The sequence below is a fragment of the Wyeomyia smithii genome, chromosome 2, assembly GCF_029784165.1.
Source record: "Wyeomyia smithii strain HCP4-BCI-WySm-NY-G18 chromosome 2, ASM2978416v1, whole genome shotgun sequence".
NCBI classification, from domain to species: domain Eukaryota; kingdom Metazoa; phylum Arthropoda; class Insecta; order Diptera; family Culicidae; genus Wyeomyia; species Wyeomyia smithii.
The window spans coordinates 92,999,165-93,024,853 of record NC_073695.1 but is presented as its reverse complement, the minus strand read 5'-3'; the positions used below and the strand labels follow the sequence as shown (position 1 = coordinate 93,024,853).

The 25,689-nt window shown below is 34.8% G+C and overlaps 1 protein-coding gene across 7 annotated transcripts in view; it reads right to left on the bottom strand.

The window, feature by feature from the left end:
- LOC129722656 (zinc finger CCCH domain-containing protein 13-like) overlaps positions 1–25,689 on the bottom strand; it is a 119,767-nt gene that overhangs the window by 19,781 nt on the left and 74,297 nt on the right. For all 7 annotated transcript variants that reach the window (XM_055676272.1, XM_055676268.1, XM_055676275.1 and 4 more), the window contains one exon: positions 11,023–11,067. In XM_055676272.1, coding sequence (XP_055532247.1) covers positions 11,023–11,059 — 37 coding nt within the window. In that variant the 5' untranslated portion in view covers positions 11,060–11,067. The remainder of the gene's footprint in view (positions 1–11,022; positions 11,068–25,689) is intronic.

The following is a 25,689-nucleotide window of genomic DNA, read 5'->3' as shown; positions in this document are numbered from 1 at the left end:
TTTCGGCTGTACTTTCGGTCAATTGAATTTTAATTACTTTCAATCGGCATTTCATTATTAAGTGTGTTTGCCGTGTTTTGTTTGTATATTGTGTTGTTATTTGTTTGGTAAATACGAAATGTTCTTTTGGGGTTCTAGACGTCAGCTCAATACAGAACCGACTCACTGTCTGAGTAAAGTTAATACAAGCTTGAAAGGTACTTTGTAAATAGCGTGAGCAAGCGCTAACCGACCGTTGTTCCGGACATCTTCATGTCAATTAGAATGCTAAATATTCCGACAGTGGTTATATCAGAATATCAATTGGAGATTGACGGAGATCTCGGATAATTTTTATTCACGTTGAGTTGCAAGTGTTACCACCGTAATTAAAATTATCATTGCGTCATATTAACACATCGACCCTATTGACTAACTGTAAATGATGTCATCAATTTATACTAACATATTCATGAAACGAATGGCGAGTTCAATTTATCACAATTTAAAGTTTAAAGTTTTACCAATGACAAGACGTACTGGTCAAGACACTGCGGCATTAGTTTTGATGCTATTTCTAGGTTACGTATTTACAAAAACGACAAAAAGATATTAGCATTGGCACAGTCACCCCTATATAATACAAACAGGCTTTTTTTATAGCGTCATCTTTATAATTAATCATCCTACATGTAAATTTATTGGAATTTTCAGTTTTGAATAATAGGTGCAAATAGATTGAACTAATTTTATTATTTTTTAATTGTTATTTTCGATTTGGCTATAACTTTGCACAGATGTTTGTATAGGCAAATCATTGTGATGTCATTTTGGTAATATTTTTTGAGGAGGGATTGTGTAAAAATGGTAATTGTTTGCCTTAAAGGTTTACTAATATTAATTCCGAATTTATATTGTGTATTCTGCCACAAACGGTGACATATCCACACTGTTACATAAACAATTTTACATTTTATTAAATTAAATTTTTTTATTTAAACAATTTTACATTTCATTATATTAATTGATTTCATTTGCTTCCGCAGCTAAGGGAATATTGAAGGAAAATTTTAAACCTACTTGTCAAGAAGGCTACAAAGTGATCTAATTGTTTTAATTGACGATTGCAACGATTTTTGTAGGAATTTGTTGTGTAAGGTTTAATATATTCTTCAATATTTCTATATTCGTAAGTCTCTGTATTTCATTCGTATTCGGTTTACCAGGGAGGACGCTACAATTCATTTTTAAAGGTTATTCTAAATCCTTCGGAGCTTCCAGGATGAACAACAACTTGTCCAGATGGGTGTAAATATTTATTTGTGAATTAACAGTGTATAAGTGTATAAGACAGAATCTAGGATTGCTGTTGGTAAATCAGCAAGATCAGAAGTAAATCCATTATATAAGATTGAGCTTAAGATACTTCCTCGAGGTACATCAGCTCTAGCAAATACTCTATCAAGTTCATCATTTGAATAGTAAATGGTTGAGCAGTTTTAGAATTATGGAAAGTTGACATCAGTTATCCACCCCATTCTTTTCTCCTCCTGACTACACCATAGAGATATAGTAAAGTTTTAGATGACACAGTAACGTAACATAACGTCGCAAAATTTCGCCTCACATTCGAATGTTTTTGTATATAAAATTGCACGGTTATCGGAGAAAATTTTCAAGTTTATAAAACAAAATTTCTCTCCTCCTAACACACGCTTATGAGACAGAGCAAAAATTATATGTCTGTGACACTCTCCGTACTCGAAAATCTCTGTGTACAAATTTTCACGGCAATCGATTCAGTTTATGAGTCTTATATTTGCAGATGTATTTTGCATGTTGTCAGTGCAAATATAGTGTGTATTACGCTGTTGGCAGCGTTTTTCTCGAAACCATGTTTTTTAACTGGTGGTATGTTTTTCTCAGTATCTACAGAACCGATTTGGCTGTTTTTTAGCATGTAAAAATGGATTATCTAACTTGTCACATAGCCGTTTTTTTTATATATGATTTTTTCAATTGTTTATAATTTTTGAATAGTGATTTTTTATGAAGAAAAACCCAAATTAATCCACCTAGAGGTCAGACCCAGCCTTTCTCATTCGAACTTATTGTTTGTTAAAATAGGTTTACACGTTAAATTTAAAAAAAAAAATCCGCTGATAATATTTGCTGGATTTATTTTTCACTCTAAATAACAAATATTTGGTAGCCGACAGTGAAACTATACCGAACATTTAAAACATACCTAACATTCAAACCCGAACATACATTAACGCATGCAAATAATATGAAATTAATATGTTTCAAATAAATGACGCGACTTTTTTTTAACATGGTATAAATGAAACGTCACTGTACTCATATTTAGGTTGGACTCGATTTTATATCATTCGATAAAATAAAATTTTAGATCCGATTATTTATAGTATTTTTTTTATTTCAAATATGACTTTCTTTTCACAACTTTTGAGCCACGTGTTCAATCATCATAATTCATTAATTAACCCTTAACTAGCCCATTCCTCTGATATAAATATTGTTCAAATCGGTTGTGTAGTTTCTAAGAAAATGAGAATTCGTGATAACAGGTAAAGTAATAATCCGATTGCAAAAAAAAAAATAAATAGGGTCTTATGGGGCAACTAGACCTTCCATATGGCACTGATTTTGTAAAAATTGGTCCAGCCATCTCTGAGAAACATGAGTAGGATTAAATGGATTTTCATATAATCAGTGTCAAATGGAAGGTCTAGTTGTCCCATAAGACCCTATCCTTTTGTTTTGCAATCGGACGCTTACTTTGCCTGTTATGTTTAAAAACGTGAAATCTAGCTATGAAAAGCAACATATTCCGAAGAATACTTGTACTCACTCACTTTTCTCAGATATGGCTGAACCGATTTCCACAAAATTAGTCTCAAATAAAAGGTCTAGCTGACTCATAACATCCTATTGAATTTCATTGTCATCGGACTGTAACTTTGTCTGCAATGTATCAAAATGTGAAAATCACGAAACTTCATTATCTCACAAACTACACAACCGAGTTAAACAGTATTGGTATCAAATTAACGGGCTAGTTAAGGGTTAACTAAAAAATTTTGTGATGATCAGGCATGTGATTCAAAAGTTGTGAAAAGAAACATGTTCTGATAACTTTTCAAATTCATTCGTTTTCCCAAAGATGGCTGGACTAATTTATACAATCTTAGTGTTAAATGAAAGGTTTGGTTGCCATTTTATTAAATTATATTCGGACTTTTATTTCACCCGTTATTATGTATTAAATTCTGAAAACAACGAAAGTTCATTAACTCAAAGATTACACGACTCATTTGAACATAGCTACGGGCTGTCTCTCAAACGTACAAATAACAAATTTCATAACAATTTGATACATGGTTTACAAGTTATGGAAAGAAACAAAATTGATTACAGATGAGCTAGAAAATAAACAACTTTAAAACTAAAACAAAATTGATTGATCAAAATATATTGTGATATTTGAACGTTCCCGGTATTGCTCGTGATTAAAATGATTGAAATTAGGAGTCATTTTTTCATTTCAATATTTCTTTAGCACAAATATAACGTCAAATTTCACATTTTATACTTAAATTATTACTTCAAATAAAACATCAATATTCTAGGACCCGAAGAGTGAATATACCTTTATTGGATTGAATTTGGCAATTTAAGGTTGTTTCCCAGAAACCATAAGTTGCAAAATTGGATTTCAAATGAATCATTTGAGAATAATTTTGTGAAAATCGGTTCAGCTATCTCTGAGAAAATCGAGTGAGATTGAAAATTTGCACACACACACACACACACACAAACACACACACACACACACACGCACACCCACAAACCTACACACACAGACACATACACACACATACACACATACACACACATACACACACATACACACATACGCACACATACACAAATACACACACATACACACATACACACACATACACACATACACACACATACACACATACACACGTACACACATACACACAAACACACACATACACACAAACACACACATACACACACATACATACACACACATACACACACACACATACAGGAAATGCTCAGCTCGTCGAACTAAGTCGAGTGATATATGGGTCATTCCATACGAAGTGATCACGAAAAAGCACAAACTTGGACGCGACCATCACAGATTTTGCTCAAAGTTGGGGGAATTATTCATTTACTGTCACTTTGGAAAAATCCCAAATTCGGTGTCGATTGGAATACCCCTTGCTCTATGGGACCCCCCTGTTTATTGCCAAGTCACGCATTTTTTGTTCAAAATCTCTTTTTTCTTTTTCTTACAATTCATAGACGTAAGATGTCCGAAAAATACTGATGGATGATTTTTGAAGAAAATAAATAAAGGAATCCAGAAAAAATATATATTTTGACCGGAAGTGTTGCCAGATAAATTATTTTTGTATTTGAAAACTAAATTTACGTTTTTCGGCAAATGCAGCCATTTTTATTTTAAATTTGATATTTTCATCGTGTTCCTTGGAAATATTCATATAAGAAACAACTATCATCCCGAGGTAATATGAGCCAATCTCGAGATATAACATTTTTACGAAAAAAGTTGTAAACTTCGTTATTTTTTTTTACAATTTTTAGACGTAAGACACCCGGAAAATAATGATAGGTGAATTTTGAAGAAAATAAACCAAGAAATCCAGAAAAAATATTATTTTTGACCGGAAGTGTTGCCAGATAGATTATTTTTGTATTTTAAAATAAATTTGCATTTTTCGGCTAATGCAGCTAATTTTATTTCAAATTGGATGATTTCATTATGTTTCTCAGAAAATTTTACGTAAGAAACACTTACCACCCCGTGGTAATATGAGCCAATCTCGAAATATAGCATTTTTACGAAAATAGTTCTGAATTTCGAAATTAATTGTTCGTAAAAATGTTATATGTTATAACTCATTATGTGAAATTTTCCAAGGATGAAATTATCAAATTTAAAATAAAAATGGCTGAATTTGCCGAAAAATGTGAATTTAGTTTTCAAATACAAAAATAATTTATCTGGCAACACTTCCGGTCAAAACTTATATTTTTTCTGGCTTCCTTGGTTTATTTTCTTCGAAAATTATCTATCAGTATTTTTCGGATATCTTAAGTCTATGAATTGTAAGAAAAAGAAAAAAGTGATTTTTGACAAAGAGAGCGGGGGGTATTCCAATCGACACCAAAATTGAGATTTTTCCAAAGAGACAGTAGATGAATAATTCCCCCAACTTTGAACAAAATCTGCGATGGTTGTGTCCAAGTGGCATGTACACTTCGTATGGAATGACCCATATGCCATTTGGATCACTTTTATACCTTCAGTTTTACAAGTGATTGCTATACCTTTCTAGGAGAAAGGCAATGAAAATTTTTTTACTTAAATGGCCGCCATTCTGGCAATTTTTGGGATTTTCAAAAACGGCTATGTAACAAGTAAGAGATTTCAGTAAAATCGGTCCAGTAGTTGCTGAAAAAAACGTACCACCAGTGATTTACTGATCCAGAGAGAGCATCCACGTTCCTAGCTGCCAACAGCGTACTACCCACTATATTTACATTCACAAAATGCAAAATACATCTTCAAATATACCTCAAAATAGGCAAAATACCCGAACACTTCACTTTACTCTAAACATCCGGAAAAAACTCACGAAAATTCATTATTTTTCGACCTTTCAAAGTAGGGTCCCCCGTTAAAATTAATGAATGTAGATACAAGTTGCAACATTGCAGATCAACATTCAATTCTATTCTAAGATGCGGAAGTTAGATATCTGATTTCATTGAAAAATTTTGGTCACCCAAAATTTTGAAAACCTAAAATTAAGCGTCTTATCTATGTAACAACTTTGTAGAAGAAAGTTTTTTCTCTAGAATATTGCTATCGAGCTCTAGATCCAAATTTCCCCCTGAATTCGTTTCGCACTTGTGCATACACTAAAATAAAAAAGCTTTCAGCAAGATTTTGAATATGATTTTAGTTGTTTAACGTCTTTAATGAGACTTTCATTTCGCAAGAAAATCTACCTATGTTTAATTTCCTTCCATAAATCTATGAATATATATTTTACGGCAGGATCACGAGACCTTTGGTATTGAGGTCTCCGTATGTTCTTCAAACGAATAAAATCTTGAAGTTCATTGTCAATGAGGCTGATACAAATTTCGAATTCTTTTTATGTCCAAGGTTATAAAACTTAGCGAAGGGGGTGGCAAAAAAGAAATAAATCCGAGACGAAAAAAAGAAATATCTTTGATAAAAGTTTGTGTGCAAGTTATGACGTTTGTAACTTGCACTCAAATAAATGTTGAAAAATAACACTTTATTATTATTATTATTATTATTATTATCTATTTCGCTTGCCTTTTGACGACACTGTCCCTGTCACTGGACTTGTTCATTGCTAAATTAAGCAAAAATGCTGTCGGAAAAAAATACAATGATTAAAACGGTATGAGCTTTTTTTTCTTCCCCTTCCAATATTCAAGATTTTTGAAGGAGGGGGGGGGGGTGACATAAAATGAAAATAAAATTTGTAACGGCCTAATTGGTGTATTAAATTTCATTCGAACCTTAGGAACTAATAAGTTTCGGGCCTTGAGAATTGAATTATTATAACTGTAGTCTACATTTGTTTGACGAAAATAAATAAATGAAAACTAACTAAAAATTAAACTGCTCTAATCAAGAAATGCGTTGTCAATTTCAGCATCATTTTGTAAAACAATGTAACAATATCTATTCCAATTAATATTGTGATAATTAAACTAGTGAAATTGGAAACAGTTTCACGGGATATGGAAGATTCAGGATCAAAATCAACATGGGTCAATGAGTTTGTTGGTACCAAATGAATGGTAGATGGGTTTCTAACAGAAGAAAAACAAGTAAGACCATTTAGAAACAAAACAAATAATAAAATCCAGCTGAGAAATCGTTGAATAATATTTTTCCATTGGAATTGCTCTGAGTATTATTCCACGAGCAATATTTTAATCAAATCACCGATGATTCAAAATTTAGATTTATTCCTCGTGGGTTCTTGTAAATCTTCCTTGATATGATTTTTCCGTTCACCAGTGCATTGAAAATGTAAGTAAACTGCCACGGTGCTCCCACAGACCGTTATTATAAAAAAATGCACCAAAGAATCTGAGTACACCATTCGGTTCGTTATGACGTCCAGAATCTCTGGTCAAAATTTCAAAATCATCGTATGGTACATTTTTGAGTAATGCTCTTTTGAAGGTCGTAAAGTTGAAAAAAGTGATATTAAAACGACGAAATACTCAATGTAAAGCACGTTTTTCAGCCACAGTTTAATGAAACAACTTCCAAATAGTTTCCACACATTCCGAGTGTTATGTTTCAAGACATTTACAATTGGTGGAAAGATTTATTCGAAAATCCCACAGTGCACAGTGATCTAAATTCGAAAAATCGTGATCGTTCTAGATTTGACTATGAAAAATTGATTTTATGTACTCAATGTCTTCAGCAAAATTGTTTCATAGAACAAGGCCTTACTTTTGGAGTTTTTGGTTTTTCGATCAATCCACCTAACAGTTAGATAAAAAAAATATTTTTTTTTAATTTTCAATATACCGGATTGCTTCCTTCAGCAAAGTTGTGAAAAATTTTAAAAGAATAACAATTGCTGAATACTGCGATGTCCTATCTGTACGTTAAACACGACAAAATAGAGTTTTTTGTGGAACACCCCTCCTTAAAATCAGTTTTTTGTCTATAATTTCGTCTGTAATGGTCAAAACAATGCAAAATGTTCTAAGAATTTATGCATTTAACTAAGCTTTCCTCAAGACTTTGTAAAATTTATTGTTTTGACAATCACAGAAAAAATAATAGACAAAAAACTGATTTTAAGGAAGGGTGTTCCACAAAAAACTCTATTTTGTCGTGTTCAACGTACAGATAGGACATCGCAGTATTCAGCAATTGTTTTTCTTTTAAAATTTTCCACAACTTTGCTGAAGGAAGCAATCCGGTATATTGAAAATTAGAAAAAATATTTTTTTTATCTAACTGTTAGGTGGATTGATCGAAAAACCAAAAACGCCAAAAGTAAGGCCTTGTTCTATGAAACAATTTTGCTGAAGGCATTGAGTACATAAAATCAATTTTTCACAGTCAAATCTAGAACGATCACGATTTTTCGAATTTAGACCACTGTGCACTGTGGGATTTTCGAATAAATCTTTCCACCAATTGTAAATGTCTTGAAACACAATACTTGGAATGTGTGGAAACTATTTTGGATGTTGTTTAATAAAATTGTGGCTAAAAAACGTGCTTTACATTGAGTATTTTGTCGTTTCAATATCACTTTTTTGTTCTTCACGGCCTTCAAAAGGGCATTACTCAAAAATGTACCATAGATTCTGGACGTCATAACGAATCGAATGGTGTACTCAGATTCTTTGGTGCATTTTTTTTATAATAACGGTCTGTGGGAGCACCGTGCTACGGCTAAAATTTTACTATTTTTTTATCAAACTTAAATTTGCGACCACTCGCCTAAATCGAGAGGTAAGATTAAAATAACTTTTACTTTGAAAAAGTTGTTTCACGGGAAATTGAACAAACAAGAGCGATGAGACGAATATAGGAGCGATCATGCTATCTGTTTCAATCTCAATTTCAAAATTTCGGTTGTCGAAGGACTTAAACATGGTTTTACCCTTGGGCTCTCCACTACATACCCTTCTTTTAAGCTAAATTCTACAGTACCCCTGTCGATCCCCTCCTAACAAAAATAAGTCCCTCTTATATTAAAACTGGTCTAAGTAACCCATAATAGTTCTTTTCAGGGAACTGCAATTATGGCGCGATCTTGACTGGAGGAACGAGGTTTCGATAAGACTCCTTCTTTTCGACAAAATATATGTCCTACCTATAATAAAACTTACCAGAGGTAAAGCATCAAGAACCTCTTTGGGGCTTATGATTGTAACGCGATGTTGGTAGAAGGAACGAGGTTTCGATAAGACTCCTTCCTCTTGACAAAAAAACAAAAACAACAATTTTGCACGCTTAGCATGGGGGCTAATAGTGGTCTCGATCAACTAGATTAGTTGAGAGAATTCGTTATCGATATTGTTTTTGGCACATTTTGCATGTGTAGGATAAGTACAACGATTCACCGTGCCCCACAACCGTGTGGGCGTGCTAGCCGATCGACGTCGCTAATCACAGGGCCACGGGGACCACGACAAAATAAGGCCTTCTTAATAAAAACCTGGCCAATGAGGAACTTAAGGTGAGGTGTCTCTTCAGGAAATTGTAATTTGATTATATTGGTAGGATTGAAAAAGGCTCGGTATAGTAGAGCATTCAGCTTGAAACGGAAGGGTAAAACCTCACACATAATCACGGATATAAATGATAAGTGTATCACTTACTTCAATAGTGCTAATGCCAATATTATGAAGTGTGGAGTACAGAAAACACCTTGCCAATATCACAATAGATCAAATGTCTATGGTCGCAGTGATGGGGCAAAACAGGATGTTTTATTCGCCGGTGGTTAACTATTGCAACTCCACCCCGGCCACATCAATTCTGTCAACCATATAAACCATATAATTTTGGTTCCGTTTGAGTCTAATGTTTGGCTTTATAAGCGTTTCAGTCACAATAGGCTTGGCAGTTCCGGCATTGCGTGAGATTATGGATTCCTTCATGTCTCTTGAAATTTTCCCGATTTTATTTGCACGTTAATAAAGACACGTGCTTTTCCTAAATATTTCAAATTATTGGTACGATCAAATTGCACCAAGTTTTTTTACTGGTGTATTGTATTTTAGTTTCATTATTTTCACATTTGTCTTTTATTTCATCAAAATTACTTAGCTGAGAGAAAAGCAAGTAGGCGTCATACACAAATTACGTAATGACTTTTTTCGAAATTTTCAACGGTCTGATCATTTGATAGATGTTTCAAAATAATCTCAAACGGTCTCTCGATTTTGGTTTTATAATAAGGCTGATACAAATTTCGAATTCTTTTTATGTCCGAGGTTATTAAAGTTAGCAAAGGGGGTGGCAAAAAATAAATAACACCGAGACGAAAAAAAAGAAATATCTTTGATCAAAGTTTGTGTGCAAGTTATGACGTTTGTAACTTGCACTCAAATAAATGTTGAAAAATAACATTTTATTATTATTATTATTTATTTCGCTTGTCTTTTGACAACTCTCTTGCTGTCAGTGGACTTGTTTGTTGCTAAATAAAGCATTTATCCTGTCGAAAAACCAATAAAATGAACAAAACGGTTTGAGCTTTTTTTTCTTCCCCTTCCAATATTCAAGATTTTTGAAGGGGGGGGGATGACATAAAATGAAAATAAAATTTGTAACGGCCCAACGAGAAGAATGATAAAATATGTTCATGGCATCAAAAGATTCAGCCAAAACAAAAAAATTCGCTTCAACGATCGATTTATAAATCAGCTTTCATATCTGAGGGAAACGATTAAAGTTCAGAGCACAAAGCTTTGAATTTTGCAACTATTACCACAATAGGTGGAGCTTTAGCCTGCTTCATAACGGCATTATGCTCAGAATGAGAAGCTTCAAATTCTTGATCACCTATGGTAAAGAGAATGTTATACCAATCACTGGAAACGTCTGTATCACTTATTTCCAGATAGATACTTCAGGAAAAATTTACTTCAAATGTCCGCAGAAATATGTACAATTTTGTTAAAATACCCGTTTATTGAACCAGAATGATGTAACACTAAGTACGGAAAATTAAATTTTGCTTTCATTTTACTGTTAAACGGATTTAGTAAAATTAGATTTATTTGTTGCTATTTATTGATTCATTCACCTTCACATCTTTGTTTGGCAGTCGTGTATACAAATCCCAACTGTTTCTGTATGGTGTTGATGATACAGCTGAACAGCGTAATATAGGTAACGAAAAAACACATGATTGAAAAACTTACCCGCAAACACCAGCTGCCATCGTCGAATTTTTTTCATAGCGTCTCCTACAAAGCCGAAGAAAGAAAAAATCAGACAAAACGAAACAGATTAGAAAAGTGTACGCTTCCTGTTTGGAATTAATTCAATCGATTGCACAATTTATCACAATCGTAAACAATAATCGACGTATGTTGATGATACGTCTATCTATCGAAAGATTTTCGCTTCTTTTGTTATTCCGCCGTCCGCCAGTCTGTGTTGCTGTTATTTTTAATCTACCGGCATTATCACCAATTGACACCGTGAGTGTCTGGTTCGGAAAAGCCAATGATTATTTTGCTGTGTGATTGTTTTGTTCGGTTTGCCGAAACTATCTCAACAGAAATTACGGCAGCTACGCACACATGCTGTACGGTCAGTGTTAATTTTGAAATAATATTGTTTGAATGTACATTCCCAAGTTTATTACCGATTTCTTGAAAGAACTGTTTACTTAAGGCAGCAACTTATTGCTTCAAACTGAAGTACCTAATAGTGAATGAGAAATAATCATTTGCATATACTCAAAGGTAAGTTCGGGCATGAGTAAAAAAAATCGATTAAAAATATAACAGAATGACGGATGTAGAAACAATCTCGCTTGGCAGTTCATTCGGCAATAAAGCACACAAGATTGTCAATAAGTTTGCCATTTGGTTAATGTTTTATCAAACAAGTTTTTTGCTTATGCCCCAATTGCTTTTGAAGATATGTAAAAGATTATTTCCCTATATCCCTTTCTTATTTAAAAAGAATAAGAGAAAACCACCTCCGACTGATTCTAGTCGATATCAAGAAAAAACATTTTTTTTGCATGCAAACCGATTTTTTCTTTCTTACATTCACTGAGAGCTAAAGCCAGCGTTTTATTTTTTTAGGAGAAATACAAAAAATGAAAAACTACAATCAAAGCTGTAACTGTAAATTTTGGAGGTTTTGCTATTATAGCTAAGTAAAGTATGAACGCGATGGAAGGGATTGGTACAATGAATGACCAGAAACGATACCGCAAGTCACATATCGAACCAGTGCTGATAGTTGCCAGCGGTTTTTCAGCTTTGGGTCTAACCAGACACTGGGCGTCCTTCAAAAAGCGCGCTCACTTTTGCTGAGGCGATAATATATTGCTTGTTTATATGCCCCGTTGGAAGTAGTTTAGTCACCTTAACAAAACCAGTAGGTACATACGAGCCAATTAAATGCGAGTGCAACCGCTATGGCATAGGTAATTTGATTTTCAACGCTCGGAAACTACAATTCAGTGGGCGGATTTTGTTGGTATTGTATTTTCTAATGGCTTATCATTATATTGATTATATTGGATTATGATTTAAGTCGAATGATGGAGAGCAATCTAAGTATTCCAGTATTTCTTGACGAAACCTCATTTTTATATTTACAAAGTTTTTTACCAACTCGTGTAACCAGTCGAATCATCAACCAACAAGTGACTTTCATTTCTTGTTAAAATATGTCAACATGTCGTCTCACATTGATTCAACATTGCCTAGCGACCTAGACTGGGTAGACTCCTTTCCCTATTGATTTATGTACACCACCAAAGCCACAGCTGTCGTGTGTAACACATATACTTATTGCTCTGAAAGTGCACGGTAAACCCAGCAAGACCTACAATCACGTAACCTCGTATTAGGCGCTTAGCGAAATAACACAGTCACTCTAGTTAGATGACGCTGTGCGAGCCGAGTATACTGTCCACTTAACCCACTGACTTTCTTGGCTACTGCGGTACGAAGGTACTGAATTGAACCGGAAGAGAAAGAATGTCAATCCATCGACGAAGACGACTCGCGTGAAGCAAAAGGTCCTCTATTCAAAAAGTCAGGTTCGTCACTTAAGGTACGGTTGGAATTTTTTTCAACGATGCGGTTGAGAGGAAAACTAGGTACGGAAAGTTCAGAGTGGTAACACAATAGTTTAGTTCATTTGAACGAACCTAATCGTAAATTTTGTCGGAGTGTCTTTATAAAAGAAGTCGCCCTGGGCGATAGAAGATGTTCATACTTTTCTGATACAAATTTCTAATAGTGTCACATTTCGAATATAATGAATAACCTGTTAGGCTCATCAAACGAGGCTGTACACTATCTTAAGGACAAAGTTCGAACAGATTTTGTTTCTACTGTTCGGTAGTAAAAGGAAAGCTGGCTATACTGGCACAATTTATGATTTAGGTTTAGCATTACAATGCTTTGCATTGCCTAATTTAGAATTTAGCAGTACAAAATGATTATTTTTTCACGAAGAAATAACATAGAAAACCCAGGGTTCATTCTGTAGGTCCGTGCAATAATTCAGTATTTTAATGAATGTTCGAATCTTTCTTTAAATACCTCAAAGTCGATGGAAAATCGTGATTATTTCAAAAAACACTTTCGGCTTTTTTATTTTGAGTATATTTGTCTCGTGAAAAATAGTGAGAAATATGAAAAATTGAAGGCATACACAGGCCCGGATTTAAGGGGGGGACAAAGAGGGTAAGGGCCACGGGCCTTCCGACACAAGCCCCCCCTTGTCCTGGGCCAGACATGAAGACAGAGTGGTGAGTTTTTTTTGCTCATCACCAAGCGTTAAGTCATTTCAAAATTTAATTTAATTTTTTAAGAATAGAGAGCCCCACGAAAACATCTGCCCTGGGCCCCCCCACCTAAATCCGGCCCTTGGCATACATAATTATAAAAAGTTCCGAATCGGAATGTAGCACCAAGGCTTTGCTTTTTTTTACCGTAAACCTAGAGGTATTGTGCCGTGTCAAATAAACGAGTTGATAAAAAAAAATTATACAAAATTAAGAAACCTGAGAAAAGTTTCAAAAGAAGCCTCGCACGACGGTAACTCAAGTTTTAGATTAAATACCAATAAGCTCAACGATTGCCGAAAGATTGGGGTGTTCGTTGAAAAAATATTTTATTACATGAACTTTCGGCAGCCACACAAAAAAATATTAACGAAGATTAATGTGCATATTACAGCGCCTGTTAAAGGCAAATGGCAGCGAATCTTTGGCATTTAACAAAGAGCTTAGATACAAAGGTTCCAATAGAGTTATTTACCTTCCTAAATGGCTCGCTTGAAAAAACGCGCCTTGAGTTTTGGGAGCCCTCCTAAGGAGTTCTTCTCTTCATCGATATCGTACCATTCAATCAAATAGGCGACCACTGCACTGGTTGATAGATCAACCTTGGAGCCAATAGAAGGTTAAAACGACCGGCTATCTTGAATAAACAAATTAGAAATTCGACCTGCTAATTTGGCATTTGGATTAAATATGTGATAGACCCGCAGTTATGACATGTCTTAACAAACTGAGATTTTTTATGCGAGACATTATCCGCTTGACAAGCACCTGCGTTAATTACGTTGAAGGTATCGTAGCAATTTTTTGCTTGATTTATTGTCGAATGCCTTCAACGACTCACTTGAGTGGGTCACTTATGCTGTAACGTACCGCACAGATATACGCACAAATTATTTATAAATAGCAGATGGTTTGTCGTTGCCTGGCAATGTTTTTTTCATATATTTTTTCTTCTATTAAACACAATTCCATCACCTTGGATTTCCTGAACAACTTCAAGTTCTTGTATACATCGGTGCTTGAGTTGGATGAGCGAACTCGAAACTTGCTAATGATTTGCAAAAGTTTTATTCTTGTTCAAGACGCCATACATTCAAGTATTAGTTTGACTGTTATTTGTATGCGAAACCACTAAACAGTGACAGACTTCCGCATATGCGGGATCAGTTGATCGATGCTGATCATTGCTGAACAAAAACCAGCTAGAGTGTCATTGTGAGATTATTGCCAAATTTGCTCAATTTTCAGAAGTGTTTTTCACGACGAATCTTGATAATTTTTATTTTAATATAATTCATTATTTATTTGCACATAACATAATTATAAAAACAAAATCTAATAAGTCATAAGCCCTAGAGACTCTCTGTTTCGCTGTGTATCAGCACGGTCATCAATCCACTCCAATCTTGATGGCTTCATCTCTACATAGAGACGTCTTCTCTTTTCCAGATTAGTCGCTGCCGTTTCCATGACTAAGAATTCCACACTATCATTTAAGTCTTCTTGTACTGGTCGCGGTTTGTAGTTGATCACATTGAAACGAATTCGGAGGAAACAAACCGCATGTTTGTCATCGTTAGGTAGCAAAGTCATCAGATGCGTCCTAACTCTTGTTAATACTTCAGACCTTTAAAATGCCGCTTAGGCGATAAAATCTTGCCAGCAGCGAAGCTAGCTGCAAAGGAAGCTCTCGTATCTTGAATAAACATCGCAACTTAAAACTTAGTTTATTGAAAAGATTAAGTACTCGATGTACACACAAAATGAATCTTTTTTATTTTTTAACAAACACTCTATTCGATTTTTTGTTTTACACAAATCAATAGCTTGGATTGTGCCATTCAAAAAAATATTAAGATAGATATTTTCTGCAATCGCTAATTAAGTTTTAACGTGCTGATGCATGTGATTCGAACGCTAGGGAAAAATGCAGCCAGTTCGTAATTGTGCATAATCTTGCCGCTGTGCATATCTCGACCCGCTGCTGCAAGCCAGGAGTGGAGTACCGAGCCAAGTGCTGTTTTGTAGATAATGTATTCAATCCGATACCGGTTCATGTGCGTCCGGTGCGATGCATTATTTTCACGCTTTTTTCTACCGCACAATGGCTGTCTGTCTCGGTATCTTTTGTATGTACATAAATGCTTGTACATACATGCTGCATATGAATTTACAAACAAGTGGGTAACGTCTTTGTTGCATGTTCGGCCGCATGCATGTTTTGTTTATTGTTTGCAGAAGAAGTGCGTTTCGGTGGACCGGCTGCAGAAAATCGTTGCGAAAGATAAGAAATATGTATGGAAAATCACACATGTACCGCTCAATGTCAAACCTGGTGGTGTGTTTGGTGTGCTAATTTAGGTCGACTGTTGATAATGATGAATTTATTTTTGTATTTACTTTCAAATAATATATTTTTCGAAAAATCATTGCCTTACAACTATAATTTTATCAAAATGATGTCAAAAAAGTAACCAGCTGAGGCCTCGTAGTCTGCAAACCCGTACTAAACTTGCACTCTACAAAACACTAATTCTTCCCGTGGCCCTCTACGGCCATGAAGCATGGACGTTGAAAGAGGCCGATCGGGGAGCTCTTGATGTTTTTAAGCGTAGGGTTTTGCGTTCAATCCTTGGCGGCAAATTAGAAAATGGTGTTTGGCGCAGACGCATGAACCATGAAGTGTACCAGGTGTACAAATCGGTAGATATAGTTAAGCGGATAAAACACGACAGGTTGCAGTGGGCTGGGCATGTATCTAGAATGCCGGAAGAACGACCAGCAAAGACTATATTTAGCAGAAATTCCGATAGAGGCCGTCGACTTCGAGGTAGGCCTCGCATTCGTTGGATGTTTGTTGTCGACGAGCGAAATAGGTGTTAGGGGAGATAATTGGTCTGTCGCCGTAAAAGTAAGTAAGACGTCATCAAAGTACATAGTAAAACCTAAATTAATCCACCTAGCGGTCAGACTCAGCCTTTCTCATTCAAACTTATTATTTGTAAAAATAAATTTACATTAATGCTTAAATCCAATAAAGGTATATTTACTCTTTGGGTTCGAAAATATTGCTGTTGTAATTAAAGTATAAAATATGAAATTTGACGTAATGTTAGTGCTTAAGAAATAGCGAAATAAAAGCAATGACTCTTAATTTCGAACAATTTAATTATGAGCGTTACCGGAAAATAGTACGTTCAAATAGTACGATTTGTTATTTGTAAGTTTGCGAGATGACTCGTTTGTATGACACTAGTTATGTTCAAATAAGTCGTTTAATACTCGAGATAATAGACTTTCGTTGTTTTACAAATTAAAACATAACGGTTGCTTAAGTTTGATTACAATCAAATGAAAAGGAAACGTATAGGGCAGCCAAACTTTGAAACCATGTGTTCAATCATAACTCATCAGTTAACCCTTAACTAGCCCGTCCATCTGATATCAATATTGCTCAAATCGGTTGTGTAGTTTCTAAGATAATAAAGTTTCGTAATTTTCATATTTCGATACATTACAGACGAAGTTACAGTCCGAATACAGCAAAATTCAATAGGGTGTTATGAGGCAGCTAGACCTTTCATTTGACACTAATTTTGTGGAAATCGGTTCAACCATCTCTGAGAAAAGTGAGTGAGTCCAAGTAGTCTTCGGAATATGTTCCTTTTCATAGCTGGATTTCACATGTTTAAACATAACAAACAAAGTAATAATCCGTTTGCAAAACAAAAATCAATAGGGTCTTAGGGGCAACAAGACCTTTCATGTGACACTGATTTTATGAAAATCGGTCCAGCCATTTCTGAAAAACATGAGTGAGATTAAATAATCTCCAGAACACGTTTATTTCCATAACTTCTGAACTACAAGTTCAATCCTCATAAGATCTAAAAGTTAAGGGTTATTTAGATAGCCCGTTCATTTGAAACCAATTATGTTCAAATCGGTTGTGTAGTTTCTGCAATATTGATGTTTCGTGGTTTTTACATTTCGATACATAACCTCTAAACTAGAAATCAGATTACAATAAAATTCAATAGGGTCTTATAGGGCAACTAGACCTTTCATTTTTAATTAATTTCATTGAAATCGGTTCAGCCATCTCTGAGAAAATCGAGTGAGATAGGGAGAGCGTTACACACACACATACACACACATACAGAAAATGCTCAGCTCGTCGAACTGAGTCGAGTGATATACGACATTCGGCCCTTTTGAGCACTTTTATACCTCTAGTTTTTGCAGTGATTGCTATACCTGTCTAGCAGAAAGGCAAAAAGTGAAGTGATAGAAATGACTTTTAATTTCAACTTCAATCCCGAGCAAGGCCGCAAACATTGAAATAGTACAATATCAAAATTAAATGATGTTATGCTCACTTATTTTGATCGTAGCTATAGTTTTAAAAAGTCTCCGGGTTAAGTTTCTTTCTATAACTTTCAAACCACATGTTTAAACATTATGAAATTCATTGTTTAAGGGGTTTAAAGCCCATTAGTTTGAATTCAATTATGTCCATAGCTTCTGAGATATAAGATGGATTTTCACATTCTGACGCAGCGCCAAAACTAAAAGTTTGATTACAATGAAATTCAATAGCAAACTAAGCGGCATATAGACCCTTCATTTGACACCAAGATAGCAAGAATCGGTCAGACCATCTCTGAGTAAAGTGAGTGCGAAAAAACCTAAATTAATCCACCTAGCGGTCAGACTCAGCCTTTCTCATTCAAACTTATTATTTGTAAAAATAGATTTACATGAATGCTTACACCCAATAAAGGTATATTCACTCTTAGAGTTCTAAAATATTGATGTTGTAATTGAAGTATAATATCTGAAGTTTGACGTAATGTTAGCAGCGTTGCAAATCGAGCGAGAAGCGAAACCTTTCTTCTCCTTTCTGCTTGAGAACGAGACATATGCTACGCTTTTTTTTTTTTTTTTTTATAAGGGGGGATTTGTTAGTAGCTTAAGTATTTATGATAAATATTAGTAAGTAATGAGTATGTGTGTCCAATCACAAATGGTGACTTCTCAACACTGTTAGAAATTTGTAATTTTAATTGTTAGGATTTGTTTGCTTTCGCAATTAGGACTTATCATTCGTAGGGATTTAAACCTACTTGTCAGAAAAGGGGAAGTAAACTTACAACTAACTTAATTGCTAACTTATTGGCTATAAAGAGAGCTTATCGTAGCAATTGAGGATTGCAACGATTTTTGTCGAAAATTGTTAATAATTTTATTTGACATAGCTTCTAATGGTTCAACACCAGTAAGTCTATGTAATTCGAGTGTACCAAACCAAGGAGGACGCTTCAAAATCATTTTCAGAATTTTATTCTGAATCCTTTGGAGCGTTTTCTTCCTTGTTGAACAGCAACTTGACCAGATCGGTACAGCATAAAGCATTGCTGGTCTAAAGATTTGTTTGTAAATCAAAAGTTTGTTCTTTAAACAAAGTTTAGAATTCCTGTTAATGAGAGGATATAAACATCTCGTATATTTGATGCACTTGGCTTGTATACTCTCAATGTGCTCTTTGAAAATAAGTTTTTTATCATAAATTAGTCCCAAGTACTTAACCTTGTCGGACCAACTTAAAATAACCCCATTCATCTTGACAACGTGATTATTGTTTGGCTTGAGGAAAGAAGCCCTAGGCTTATGCGGAAAAATTATCATTTGAGTTTTAGAAGCATTGGGAGAGATTTTCCACTTTTGCAAGTAGGAAGAAAAAATATCTAAACTTTTCTGCAATCGACTGCATATGACACGAAGACTTTTTCCTTTTACGGAAATGCTTGTGTCATCGCAGAACAATGACTTTGTGCATCCTGGAGGCAAATCAGGAAGATCTGAAGTGAATATGTTGTACAGGACTGGACCCAAGACTGAACCTTGAGGCACACCTGCTCTGACAGGAAATCTATCAGATTTTGAATTCTGATAGACAACCTGCAGAGTTCGATCAGTAAGATAATTTTTTAAAATTTTGATTAGGAAAATTGGAAAATTAAAAGTTTGCAATTTCGCAATCAAACCTTTATGCCAAACACTGTCGAATGCTTTTTCTATGTTTAAAAGAGCAGCTCCAGTGGAATAACCTTCAGATTTGTTAGCTCGTATCATTTTAGTAACTCTGAGCAATTGATGAGTTGTGGAATGCCCATGGCGAAATCCAAACTGTTCATTTGCAAAAATTGAATTTTCGTTGATGTGTGACATCATTCTGTTAAGAATAACTCTCTCAAATAGTTTACTTATTGAAGAAAGCAAACTGATTGGTCGATAACTTGAAACTTCAGCTGGGTTCTTATCCGGTTTTAAAATGGGAGTAATTTTTGCATTTTTCCATAATTTGGGAAAATATGCAATTTTGAAGCAGCAATTGAAAATTTTCACTAAAAATTCCATTGTGCTCTCAGGGAGATGTTTGATTAGTATATTAAAGATTCCATCGTCACCAGGTGCTTTCATATTTTTAAAATTTTGAATAATTGATTTAATCTCATTCAAGTTAGTTTCAATTATTTCTGCAGGTAAAAAATTCTGGGAAGAAATTAAATCAAATTGACGTGTGACTTCATTTTCAATTGGACTCACAAAATTCAAATTTGAGTTATGAACACTCTCAAACTGCTGAGCAAGTCTTTGAGCCTTTTGTTCATTGGATACAAGAAAACGTTCACCATCTTTTAAAACTGGAATAGGCTTTGAAGGTTTCTTAAGAATCTTCGACAGCTTCCAAAATGGTTTTGAATATGGTTTCAATTTTTCAACTTTAGTCTCAAAATTTTGATTTCTCAGAAGAGTAAATCTATGTTTAACCTCTTTCTGTAAATCTTTATAAATAGTTTTAAAAACAGGGTCACGAGAACGTTGATATTGACGTCTGCGGACATTTTTCAAACGAATTAGAAGTTGAAGATTTTCGTCAATTATTGGTGAATCAAATTTCACTTGAGTCTTTGGAACAGAATAATTCCTGGCATCAACAATTGCACATTTTAATGCGTCCAAAGCGGAATCAATATTCACTTCGTTTTGCAAATCAAGCTCATTATTGAAATTTCTCTCAATATAAGTTTTGTATCTTTCCCAATTAGCCTTGTTATAATTAAAAACAGAGCTCATAGGGTTTAAAACTGATTCATGTGATAAAGAAAAAGTTATTGGAAGATGATCAGAATCAAAGTCAGCATGTGTGATCAAATCACTACATACATGACTTTGATCTGTAAGCACCAAATCAATTGTTGAAGGGTTTCTTACAGAAGAAAAGCATGTAGGACTATTCGGAGACAAAATAGAATAGTATCCTGAAGAACAATCGTTGAATAAAATTTTGCCATTGGAATTACTTTGAGAATTATTCCATGAACGATGTTTAGCGTTAAAATCGCCGATTATGAAAAATTTCGAACGATTTCTGGTGAGTTTTTGTAAATCACCTTTAAAATAATTTTTGAGCTCGCGTGTGCATTGAAATGGTAAATATGCTGCGGCAATAAATAAAATCCCAAGTTCAGTTTGAACTTCAATTCCCAAAGTTTCAATAACTTTCGTCTCAAGATGGGGAAGAGCACGATGTTTGATTCGGCGATGAATAACAATTGCAACTCCACCGCCGGAACCCTGAATCCTATCATATCTATGAACCACGTAATTGGAATCATATTTTAATTTTATGTTAGGTTTCAAAAATGTTTCAGTAATAATTGCAATATGCACATTATTTACTGTTAAAAAATTAAAAAGCTCATTCTCATTGGCCTTCAATGAGCGAGCATTCCAATTTAATATTTTAATTGTTTTATTTAAAATCATTGCTAAATTTTAAATTAGAAACAATTTTAATAGTAAAATTTGTGCCTATTTGAATGGCTTCAAACATTGATTTTGCCTGCAACATGGCGTTCATAAGATCGAACATTGCCTGTTGCAAAAAAGAAAGTTTACCTGCCGTAATAGGCCCCAGGCAGTTGACATTAAAAAAAATATTTTCGGCAGCAATATTAGCTGGAGTGATAGGTGTACAATTATTTTCTAGCCTGTTTTGCTTACCCATATTAACGGTCATTTTCGAACTACCAACACTAGGCGGTATAATGTTCGAACTACCTGTAACCTGTGCATAAGTTAAACGGGTATGCAAAGGAGTAGGTAAACTATGCGTCACTGGTACGCTTGGAGAATTTTGTTTTGAAGTTGGTTTTAATTGAGAAATTGAATTTTGTTTACCTTGCCTTGCCTTAACAATTGCTAAACGGACTGGGCATCGATAAAAATTTGACATATGGTTGCCGTTACAATTCGCACAGCGAAAATTTTTACTCTCTTTCACAGGACATGTGTCCTTTTTGTGAGAAGAGTCTCCACAATTAAGACATTTTTGGTCCATGTTACAGAATTTGGAACCATGGCCATAACGTTGGCAAGTACGGCATTGGGTGATATGCTTTTCACCTCCGCCATACTTCCTATAAATTTCCCACTTTACACGCACATTATACAAAGCATGTGCTTTTTCAAAAAATTTTAAGTTGTTAACCTCATTGCGGTTAAAATGAATTAGATAATTAACAAGGGAAATTCCAGTTCTCTGACTGTTTTCGCCTCGTGATTTTTGTTTCATTAGAATTACTTGGGTAGGGACTATGCCAAGTAATTCTGTTAAAGTAAGTTTGATCTCATCAACGGTTTGATCGTTGGTGAGACCTTTCAAGACAACCTTGAACGGCTTGGCGTTCTTGGTGTCATATGTAAAAAATTTGTACATCTTGTCAGTTAAATACTGAACAAGACGATCACGACCCTTTACTGAGTCGGCTAATAAGCGGCATTCACCTCTACGGCCAATTTGATAGGTAACTTTAACGTCAGAAACAAACGTTGAAAGTTCCTTTTTGAATATATTAAATTCAGAAGAAATAGTTACCACAATAGGTGGAACTTTCTCCTTTTTTAAAGATTTTATATTTTGTATAGTTTCATTATTGGTAACTTCCATTTCACCAGCTTCTTGCTCAGGCAAAATATCAAAAGGATTGTCACTACAAACACTCGATGTGTCAGAAAGAGATGCCTCTCTTTTCCTCCCCGCAGCGATGCGAGGTTTCTTTTTCCGTCCAGCCATTTCAGGTGATACGAAAAAAGTTAAAACAAATGTTAAATTCAAAAGTAGGTAGTCTTGAGAAAGACTGATGGGAAATAACTTTCAGGTAGTCTTTAAAAGACACACTGACAAAACACAAACTTTGAAGCTATAGGCAGTCAAAGACCAGTCCACAAGCAACCGAAAAAACGTCTGATCTGTAGGACAGTTCAAGACGCACTGCGACATATGCTACGCTTCTCAAGTCTTTTGCACACACGCTTTGGAGATACTCTTTCTTCTTCATGCATTCCCCTGAGTAGCAGCAAGCATGCACGGACACGAACAAACTCTTTCCTATTGCTACTCAGCTACCGTAAAAGAGTATGCGAGTTCCTGCTAGTGAGTAGGACTACTCGACTAAAATTGCTTGACTAGGAGGAGTGCTTAAAATTCTATGCTCGAAAACGAAAATGCTTTCTTCCCGACATGCACCAACAGCCGACAGTGGGGCAACGCGTAGGGTATCGAACTGCTTCGGTGAGTTTTTTACAGCAGTCTAATACAAAACCAGCCGAAGCGAACCACTGCCGAAGTAGTCTGATACCCTATCATATTTTTCCCTCTGCAACCATCGCAAAGCATCTTGAATCAATTGTCTTCGGCTGGTCGTTCTCGCGAGTTGGGGAGTAGAAATACACGAGTACACACGAGAAGAGTAGACGGGATTGTGTGCATATGATCTCGGGAGTAAGTAAGAAAGCAGGAAAGAACGAGAAATAGCTTGAATGGAGAATTCTCTACTGTGTGAAAGCGGCGACACCGAGAACCTCACATGAGGTGTTGTATGCTGCTTACGAGCGAGACTAACAACACTGAATGTTAGTGCTCAAGAAATAGCGAAATAAAAGAAATGACTCTTAATTTCGAACAATTTAATCACGAGCGATACCGGGAACGTTCAAATAGTACGATACCACATTTAAATCATGTTGAGGCCATTTATATTGATCAAAGCAGGTATAGTGTTAAATAGTGTTGAATAGTCTTTGATTTTCTTTTCTTTCCAAAACTTTTGAACAGTATATCAAATTGTTATGAAGTTTGTTATTTGTATGTTTGAGATATGACTCGTTTGTATGACACTAGTTAAGTTCAAATAAGTAGTGTAATACTTGAGATAATAGACTTTCGTTGTTTCAACAATTTAATACATAACCATAGGGCAGCCAAACTTTGAAACCACGTGTTCAATCATAATTCATCAGTTAACCCTTAACTAGCCCGTTCATCTGATATCAATATTGTTCAAATCGGTTCTATAATTTCTAAGATAATGATATTGAATTCAATAGGGTGTTATGAGGCAGCTAGACCTTTCATTTGACACTAATTTTGTGGAAATCGGTTCAACCATCTCTGAGAAAAGTGAGTGAGCACAAGTAGTCTTCGGAATATATTCCTTTTCATAGCTGGATTTCACATTTTTAAACATAACAGGCAAAGTAATAATCCGTTTGCAAAAAAAAATCAATAGGGTCTTATGTGGCGACAAGACCTTCCATATGACACTGATTTTATGAAAATTGGTCCAGCCATCTCTGAGAAACATGAGTGAGATTAAATAGTTTCCAGAACACGTTTCTTTCCATAACTTCTGAACCACATGTTCAATCTTCATTAAATTCAAAAGTTAAGGGTTTTTTAGGTAACCCGTTAATTTGAAACCAATTTTGTTCAAATTGGTTGTTTAGTTTCTGAGATATTGATGTTTCGTGATTTTTACATTTTGATACATAACCTATAAAGTAAAAATCAGATTGCAAAAAAATTCAATAGGGTCTCATGGGGCAACTAGAACTTTCATTTGCAATTAATTTCATTGAAATCAGTTCAGCCATCTCTGAGAAAATCGAGTGAGATTGGGAGAGCTTACACTCATGTACAGAAAATGCTCAGCTCGTCGAACTGAGTCGAGTAATATACGACATTCGGCCCTTTTGAGCACTTTCATATTTTTAGTTTTTGCGGTAATTGCTATACCTTTCTAGGAGAAAGGCAATATGAGAAAGACAAAAAGTGAAATGATAGAAATGACTTTATATTTCAAATTCAATTCCGAGCAAGGTCGCAAACATTGAAATAGTACAACATCAAATTTAAATGATGTTTAGGCCACATATTTTGATCGTAGCTATAGTTTTAAACAGTCTGCGGGCTACGTTTCTTTCTATAACTTTCAAACCACATGTTTAAACATTATGAAATTCATTGTTTAAGGGTTTTAAAGCCCATTTATTAGAATTCAACTATGTTCATAGCTTTTGAGATATGAGAGTGATTTTCACATTCTGACGCAGCGCCAAAACTAAAAGTTTGATTTCAATGAAATTCAATAGCAACCTAAGCGGCAAATAGACCCTTCATTTGACACCAAGATAGGAAGAAGATCAGACCTTCTCTGAGAAAAGTGAGTGCGAAAAAAAAGGTGCACATACACACCCACACACAAACATATACACCTATACATGCAGAGAATGCTCAATTCGTCGAACTGAGTCGAGTAGTATATGACATTCGACCATTTGGATCACTTTTCTACCTTTTAATTAGCCAGTGATTGTTAGGAGAATGTCAACATGTTTACTTGCATAATGTGATTTCATATTTTTATGAACAACGAAAAAAGTTACAATCCAATTACAGTTATTATTGGGCAACTAGAGCTTTCATTTGACACTAATTTTGTGAAAATGGGTTCAGCCATCTCTGAGAAAAATGAGTGAGTTTAAACAACCTCAGGATTACTTTTCTTTACATAACTTTTGAACCACATGTTCAATCATTACAAAATTTAGAAGTTAAGGGTTTTGGAGACAGCCCGATCATTTGAAACCAGTTTTATTGAATTCGGTTATGTGGTTTCTGAGATATTGATGTTTCGTGATT